Below are 9,417 nucleotides of genomic sequence, written 5' to 3'. Positions count from 1 at the left end.
CCTTCCAAAAAGGCTCCATCAACCCACTGCCTTCAGAGTCAATTTAAAACCCAAACTCTCAGCCTTCCACTTACCCATGTTTTAAAAGCCCCATCATAGCAACAATTGAAATTGTTATCACTGATGTGTATCACTTGATACCAGCACAATACTGACCAATATTTCATCTTCCTAACAGACTCTTCCAAGGGTCACATGGGCCCTTAGGAATGTATTTGTATCTTCTTATAATATGCGTTAGCATCCATTAACTCTGTAAACACCTGTGAAACCATCTCCAGAGAGAAGATGCCAAGAAACTTTAGAATTCAAGTGCCAAGGATTAGAATAAAGTTAAAAAAAAGAAAACATCTCTAAGTTGAGAACAATTTCTTTCAAACAGTGGAGGGAAAAAAGCCAAATTCAGCCAAGTATTGAAAAATGCTCAAGGTACCTTAAGCATATGGCAACACATTTTTCTCTTTTATACATAAATCTCTGATTAGTGGGTGACCATATGTGTTTTTTCTCACACGATCTATCCTTGTAATCACAGACCAAGTATAAAAGAAATAGAGTACCTGTAGGAAGAAACAGTTTATTCTACAGTGTGTTCCCTACCTGAGGCCCTCCTGACCAAAAACATTTAGGTAGAAAAGGGAAATACGAAGATTAATTACAAAGGTTCTACTGCAAGAACATTAATTCTGAAGGGCATAAGAAATGTGGACAAAACCCTATATATACTACATCTTAACAGGTTCTAGTTCAAATGCTTTATCTTTTCAACAGACCCACCACTCCTCTCATTTACTGTTTTAAATTAAATGCAGCGCCATCTTCAATCACCTTGGCGATAGTCCTAGACAAGTCATTTTGCTTTCTCCTCCATTTGCAAATGGTAACGAATTCCCCTGGGCTCTTCCTTTCATCTCTCAAATCCCCAGTGTTAATACTGTTAACAGTCTCATCATTTTTTATCCTGCCCTCTTCCCACCAACCCATCCCTAACCCAACAACCAGTGGTTTTCAACATAAAACCAACTGTAGTCCAAGTTCGGCACGAAACCTTTAATGACTCCCAATCTCCCACAGAAAGAAGTTCTATGTCATAGCAGACCATCATAAGGCCCTCCATGGTCTAACTCCAATACTCTGAATCATTCCCTTAACTTTCTCCACCGTACCATATGCTCTAGACCTTTTGAGCTGTTTCTAGCTCCCCAGTCACTGCCAGATTATTTCCTGTCCAAGCCTCTGCATGTCTTGGCAAACATCGTCTGCCCATCTTTAAAGACTAGGATCTTCATAAATTATTATTCCTTATAGGATTTGGATCTGGCAACAACAATTCTATGAGGAGCTTCTCTGGCCCTTCCCATTACAGCACAATGTCTGGCATACAGTAAGCAATCAGTAAGTGCAGTGAATGAATAAATGAAGAACTTCTAGTTAGAAACTGTAAATAGATAAATAGAGATAGGTAGAAAAGATAAAAACTGTAAAAAACTAAAGGGGAGATTGAGGAGTTAGGGGAGAAACGGGTCAGGTTAAGCATCAAAGCAGAGGCAGCCTTTGAGCTGGGACACAGGACAGTGAATCTCAAGGCTGATTCCTCCCCAACGGTTCCATCAGATCAGGTCTCTGCTGTGATGAGAACATCTCTAGGGAAATGATTTTATTAAGAAACTTCATAGGAGGCCTTAGGAGAGGGGGAAATAATACAACAATATTAACCTTAAAACTTGAGGTTCTACTGTGCCTTTCATTTTTCTAATGACAAAAGCAGACTTCTGCAGGCATGTATATTTTGCTTTATCCTGTACAGACTTTCTCAAAAATAGGAATGGAAATGTAATTTTAAGAATTTAATTATATCTCAAGTTCAACAGGGGAGCTCGTTACTTAAAGGGATCCAACAGTGAAACCTTTTGCAAATCACCCACTAATTTATCTGAATTTCATGGCAGGACCTCCCTTAGTGAGTTCCCACGCAGACTCTGGCATCAGTTAATTCATCCGTCCATCCACTTGCCCACTTGAAAAATATGCACCGAATATGCACAAAACAAGATACTCTGGCACACTGCAGGAGAAACAATGAATTATAAGCTATAATCCTTGTCCTCAAGGATTCTACATTTAGCTGGGGAAATGAGACACATGCCTACACAGACATAGGTGTTCTAAAACAAGATGTTTATATGCATAGTGTAGTGAGGTGGCATATAATTAAGAGCCACATAGGTAATACGTACTCTACTCCAGGGTAGAGGCCAAAAATTATACCAGGTGCTTACAGATATTACCTCTAATCCTCAAAGCCATCCTGCCAGGTATGCACATTTATCTCCATTTTACAGCTGAGCAAGTCATCAAACCCCAGGACAGTCAGAAAGCACCTTGGATGTGTCCCCTGGCCAAAGTAGAAATGCTTCTTTGAATAATCCTGCTTGACCCTCACCCAGCCCAATGCCAGACACTTCTTGCAGGAAATTTTGGTCATCACACATGTCAATTTCGGATTCCTCTAACAGTGAGAAATGTCCCCTGTACGGATTCTTAGAAGTTCTGTCTACACAGAAAGAACATAAGATAGAGATTATTGAAAATGCTTTAAAAATGCAAAAACCAGTGAGGCACAGTGGTTCATGCCTATAATCCTAGCACTTTGGGAGGCTGAGGTGGGAGCATCACTTGAGGCCAGGATTTCAAGACCAGTCTGAGCAAGAGCAAGACCCCATCCTCTACTAAAAACAGAAAAATCAGCTGGGCGTGGTGGTGCACACCTGTAATCCCAGCTACTCAGGAAGCTGAGGCAGGAGGATCACTTGAGCCCAGGAGTTTGGGGTTTCAGTGAGCTATGATGATGCCACTATACCCAGGGCAACAGACCAAGACCCTGTCTCCCAAAAAACAAAAAAACAGGTTGGAGGGACCACACAACCTGTTTTTCTCTAAGTTTCTGGGGGCTGGGAGGAATAGGTAGCTCTATATTAATAAAAATGCCTCAAATTTCCAGTTGAACTTGCTCCAGATTTGTTTCTCATCTCCCTTTCGCGCAAGGATGACTTACCTAGCATGTGTTACTTTTTGTGTAATAATTACAAAAGTTCTGGGCAAACTCCAAAATTCCTGAGCTGTCATCACCTCGAGTAACATGGAAAAGTATCTACATCTTAGTTGAGTAAAAATAATAGAAAAGAAATTGTTTTAGTATTTCCAGTGAGATACGCTTAAACTATTACTTTTTTTTTTCATTGTAATTCTACATGAAATACATAGAGAGGTCATTCTCATTTTTGTCTATGTTGGTATAAAAAAGACATCCAAAGATAACACATTGCTATTAACAGTTAATAATATCTTACATTTATCTTCCACTTCATATCTTTTATGGATGATGCTTTCACATTGAACTCAGATATTATGACCCCTTTTGTACAGTAGATGAAATTAAGAACCAGAGAGATAACCCATCTGCAGATGACCACAATAGGACTGGCACACCTTTCTCAAGGTTCCTCGATAAACAGTTCTCTCTGCTGTAGTTGTAGGTGTTCACGAGGGTATTTTCTGATAAGCCTACAAATGAAAAGTTGTCTAAACGTTTCAAATATATATAGGGTGTCTGCATTATCCAAGGTGATGCAGTGAAACAAATAAACTAAGCAAGTTCTAAAGTGAAAAGTTATTCTAATAGTAATGAATTACCATCATGACGATATCCTAAAAACAAGCTATCCACAGCTGGAAAACTCATGTACTCTCCTTAGTGAGGGGGGAGCAGATGCCATTGGAATAACAAGCTCATCATTGTTTACCAAACCCCAGCCACACAAAGGTCAAAGTTGACCTAAGGAGCAGAACAGAGTAACCCACAACAGCCAACATCCACATATGTCTCTCTCCACAGCACAAACATTCATCCTCACTTCTCCCAAGTTCTTTCCCAAAGCAGGATCGCCAGAAACACTAGGAATGCTACCTCGAAGACTTGCTGAGGATGTTCCAGCTCAAGGAAAATGCTAGGGAAAAAAAATGTCTTCCAAATCTCTGAAACGATTCTGTGTATGAGTCAGACTAACATTTGCTCACAAACCCAGGCTATATTAATGTAAGCAGGAGTTGGCTTTTTCTGTAAACGGCCAGATAGTAACGTTCTAGGCTTTTTGATCAAAAGGTCTCTGTCACAACTACTGAACTCTGCGGTTGTAGCATGAAAGCAGCCATAGACAATACGGTAAGGGTATGTGATCGGTAAAGGGTATGTGATCAGTAAGGGTATGTTCCAATAAAACCTGATTGACAAAAAACAGACTGCAGTTTGTAGTCTGCCAACCTCTGAACTTGAGGATAGTTTGCTTAACCCTCATTCCCAAATCTCCAAATGGGCAACACTTGTGAATTATGGCTGATAGACTCTAACTCGCTCAGCTCGCAGAATTATCTAGTAATCACCCCTGTCAATCATGACTACCCACTGAGAATTACGATAGCAACATCAACAGCAGCAAAAGTAGTATTAACTACTTACTTTATGCCAGAAACTATGTCAAAGTTTTCACACACATCATCTCACTTCATCGCCACAACAACCCTAAGAGGGAAGTGCTATTAATTATTCCCATTTCATAGATGGGGAAAGAGGCTCCAAGCAATTAAATGGCCTTCCAACATCATGAAGATAGTAATTGACAACACTTAGATGTGAACTATGGTCTATTTATACGACTTCAAAATTTATACTCTCGTATACCACACCCCTAACGCACCAATGGCATTATTTTAGGAGAAACTAAGACAAATGAGAGAATCGGAGGTACGAGATTAAAATCTAGACCATTAAACTAATCTTTCAGGAATGCCTCCTTCAGCTTTACTGAATTTAGAAACATTTCCCCTACCAAAGAATTGGTTCCCCTAGTCCCAATTGTCAGGGAACATTTATATCTAGAGGAACATATAGGTCCACAGCTGGTTTGCTGTGGTTTTAAGGCACTGGTCTGAGGTACCAAAAGTAACAGGCCCCAAATCCTACTCCTTCCTGCCCTTTCCTTATCCAGTGGCCAAATGCTAAGGAGTGTCTCCGATGGAACCCAAGTTTTTTTTGACATGAGAACAAATATTGCACGACTCTAGTATGAGGCAACCACTGACACCGTAGAATTCTGAGGAAGAACTGTTTCAAGCATAAGAACTGTATTCCACCAACTGATATCTGTTTCACTCCACTATTTTTCTTTTACTCCTATTTTCTCTATTACACCTAGCAAATGACTTCACTGGTTCTTCCAAATCAGCCCACATTCTTCTGAGGAATTCCTCATACAACTGTCCTAGCTGAATTCCAGAAAAAAACTAACTAGAATAAGGCTGACAAACTATAGCCTATGGACTTTATAAAATCAGCTACATGTTTTTGCACAGGCTGCAAAATAACAATGGTTTTTATATTTTTAAATGGATGAAAAAAAATCAAAAGAAGAATATTTCCTGACACATGAAAATTATACAAAATTCAAATTCCAGTTTGCATAAACAGAGCTTTATCAGAACACAGCCAATCTGTCCAGAATTGTCTATGGCTGCTTTTATACTATAATGACAAGAGTTGAGTAGTTGTAACAGAGACCATATGGCCTGAAAAACCTAAGATGTTTACTATCTGGATCTTTCCAGAAAAAGTATGGCAACCCCTGAACTTGAACCATTGGCCCTTCCACTGAAAGAGGCATACCCAAATCCAGACACAATGCATTCCAGAAATACAAATTAGAGACTCCTTAAGTCCACTAGAATTAAGAATATCAATAATTGCTGCATCACAAAGATGGCACCACTTAATGTACACTCTTAACTAAGTAATGGGAAAAGTTTTAGGCCTTTCATTTCTTCACTGCCATTTGCAATTGGAGATGCTGATAGGACATAACTTCCAATTTCCTAACAGCATTATTATTCTAAATTGATGAACTGTAAATAGCAGGCCACTTTATGCCTCCTCCTGACTGATATCAGAGGCACACAGCACAAAATGATAAATTTTCTTCAGGTTTCTTGGCGAGAAGCTATATATATGTAATTTTGGCTTTCATCTCCCAATTTCCTTCATTTATCAGAAATGGTGACAAAAAGGCTCTAATTAGATAATTCTAATCACAAGGAACTGGGTGTGATGGAAGACTTCAGAATCACTATCTGTTCACTGCAAAACAAAACAGATAGACTATTCTCCCAGTAGGGGCAGGAGATTTATCAATAGACAAAAGGATGCAAAAAGCCAATTGATAAGACGTAATTAAAGATCAGACCTATAAATTTTACACTGACATAAATTTAACAAGATTTGCAGGTAGAAATTCAGGATTTAAACCAGAGCATCATTATGAAATGCAAACCTTTCAGTTCTATATGTAACAGCATTGTATAAAACATTGCATAATACATAGATTTATTATTAAGACTAATACGCCCTGCCTCCAAGCCCTTTCATACAAGGAATTTGAATTATTCAGTGCCAAAGTCATTTGCAATGTGGTCTGTCTTCCTCAAGCATTTCTCCTTAATTAGCTTTAATACATTTTCCCTCTATTTTTTTTTTTTTTTTTTTTAGACAGAGTCTCACTCTTTTTGCCCGGGCTAGAGTGCCGCAGCGTCAGCCTAGCTCACAGCAACCTCAAACTCCTGGGCTTAAGCAATCCTTCTGCCTCAGCCTCCCGAGTAGCTGGGACTACAGGCATGCGCCACCATGCCCGGCTAATTTTTTCTATATATATTTTTAGTTGTCCGACTAATTTTTTTCTATTTTTAGTAGAGACGGGGTCTCGCTCTTGCTCAGGCTGGTCTCGAACTCCTGAGCTCAAACAATCCGCCCGCCTCGGCCTCCCAGAGTGCTAGGATTACAGGCGTGAGCCACCGCGCCCGGCCTATTTTCCCTCTATTTTTGAGCATCAAAATCTCTTTTAGCAATAACAACCCACCTATCGTATCTTTAGTAGTTGTGAGAAGCAGAATCCAGAAATGTTTGTATATAGCTTTAGGTCTTCATTTTTTTCCCCTTAAAATGTAAGAAAATTCTTTCCAATGTCATATTCAACACTGCTATAACAATACTCTCTCTTCACTGGCTCAAAGGCTAAATGTAAAAATAAAAATGACAAGAACTGCAGAATATCATAGAGGGCTAAAATACATTCAAACAAGACGATTTAAAAATAAAGTTGCATTTCTTGGATTAGAGCATAACAGACCATTTTGATATCTGATGTTTGTAATATTTAGCAGACATTTAGTAGCTCAAGACTAACCCTATATTTTCTGCTCTCTGAAATCACAGCCACTGAAAAACTGAAAAGACAGAAAAGAAAACACTGTGTCTTTCAGAAAATTACAAGTTTGGTACAATAACTCATTAACAAGTAAAGTTCAGGAATAACTGCAAATTGAGGGGAAAAAAACAAGATGAGAAAAACAGGTGGGAGAGATAAATTAAGGTATTTATAATCTTGAAGAAAAACAGGCTTAAAGATTTCAACTTTTAGTGAACCGGGAAAGGCTTGAACAAATAGAACTCAGGCGTGAAAGCAATTAAAACTGCGCTTTTGAGTGAGTTTAATGGGACGTTAACTGGCCTGTATGCTCCCCATCAGAACAACTGGACTTACCGGAGTAGGCCCAGTACGGGTCCCCTGAAGCCTTGCGCCTCCGGATCTGCACAGAGCTGCCGTGTCTGTTCTCATGCAGGGCCCCGACGTAGCCTTCTGTCAGCGCTAAAACAGAGGGAGACCCGCAATGAGACATGGTCATCATGACCCTGGACACAAGAAGGGTCAAATGAACCCAGCAGGTGACTTCACAGAATCACAGACGTTGGGGATAACTGAATAGAACCAACTTATTTTACCAAAACGAACAAACAAAAAAACCTGTAAGATAGTCTAGACAGATTATCATGATTATTACTATTAATAATCACTGACAGTGAACCTTTACTTTGTGCCATAAAGCACAGCACACTAAGCACTTTATATATATTCTCTGATTTCATCTGCAAAACCACAAAGTAGTAAACACAATTGTCCTGACAAGTGGACCATTCTAAAGGTAAAGCTTCAGGAAGTGAAGTAACTTTAATTTGCCCAAGGTCATACAACTGGTAGACCTGAAACTCATGGTTTTGGTCCCACCTACATGGATGAATGAGCTTATGTCTTGAGTGTAAAGGCCCTCTGAGAACTAGAGATTATTCCATCTCTTTTACAGACGAAGGAAGGAAGCCTAGAAGATTTCAGGAACTGGCTCGGGGTCACACAGGTAAGCATGCAGCAGGTAAGAAAACCGAACATAAGCACCAAAGCCAGGGCCTCTGCCATCTAAATGCAGCACAATCTGAGGCCTGGGAGACTCTCATGATCAGCACCTGTCTTCCACATCCTTCAGGCCACTAATAGTCACCTGTGGTACCTGAGGATATGAAACAAGAAGCCTTCCAAGGCCAACAGTGCTAAGAAACATGCTTAATGATGTATATTTGAAATTGCAAAATTTATCCAATTCACCAAGTGAAAGCAAAAATATTCTATCCCATTATGGAGAGCTTCCATCTGCCTGTAGTTCTAAGTCCTCTGTTCCCAGCCACTTCATGGATGCAAATTTCTTTTGTTGTGAGCCTACATCCAAATGCACTGAAGTGTGAGAAGACAAATATCACAGGTGCCCAGAATCCAAAATGAAATGGAATTATACTCAAACAATACACCCTAGCTGACTATGTTAATATTTAAATGCACCCAAACAAAATCAAGTGTGCTTTTAAAAAGCAAAGAAATGGTTTGGGAAACTGTATATTCGATTTAAGATGAAGATAGTACCAGAAAAACACGATACATTCTCTATTCCAAATCAGTAAATGGAATAATAATAATACTATCACCACAATAGCATTAGCTTTGTTGGCAACATGACAGCCATAAAGAAAAATTAGGAAACCTGTAAAGTACTTTATGATTACATTTCAGTTGCAAAGACTAGCTTCAAGAGAAGTAACACTTGAACAAAGACATTCCATAGAAGATGAACCCTATACAGGGAAATGACAATCTCATAAACTCCAGATACATGTCTAAAAAATAATGTCATTTCTATTCATTGGACCTGAAGGAGTCAAAATCTAAGCTACTACCCATTTTTAAAGTACAAGGAAGGCTCAGGTACTTACCATCCAAACCATCCTACAACTGTGCAGATAAGCCATTCATATCCCCAGGAAGTTGACCATTCTAAGCTTCTAGGGATCAAAAATAAAATCTCCCCTCTCCTAGTCTATTTTTTTAGATTTATCCATCCTTAGGCTTATTTATTTTCTGTGCATATGGAAAACTTTTTTATGTACCTGTTTACTGTGCTTCAAATAATTATTCCCACTAGACAATGAAT

At 39.1% G+C, this 9,417-nt stretch overlaps 1 protein-coding gene across 1 annotated transcript in view; it reads right to left on the bottom strand.

Annotated features, from left to right (window-relative positions):
* PTPRG (protein tyrosine phosphatase, receptor type, G) overlaps positions 1 to 9,417 on the bottom strand; it is a 703,838-nt gene that overhangs the window by 529,002 nt on the left and 165,419 nt on the right. The window contains exon 2 of the mRNA XM_012665722.1: positions 7,647 to 7,751. Within this exon, the coding sequence (XP_012521176.1) occupies positions 7,647 to 7,751 (105 nt within the window). The remainder of the gene's footprint in view (positions 1 to 7,646; positions 7,752 to 9,417) is intronic.

This window comes from Propithecus coquereli, unplaced genomic scaffold (assembly GCF_000956105.1).
Source record: "Propithecus coquereli isolate 6110/MARCELLA unplaced genomic scaffold, Pcoq_1.0 Scaffold1, whole genome shotgun sequence".
In the NCBI taxonomy this organism is placed as follows: Eukaryota; Metazoa; Chordata; class Mammalia; order Primates; family Indriidae; genus Propithecus; species Propithecus coquereli.
Note: the sequence above shows the minus strand (reverse complement) of the source record. Positions and strands in the feature narration are given on the sequence as shown.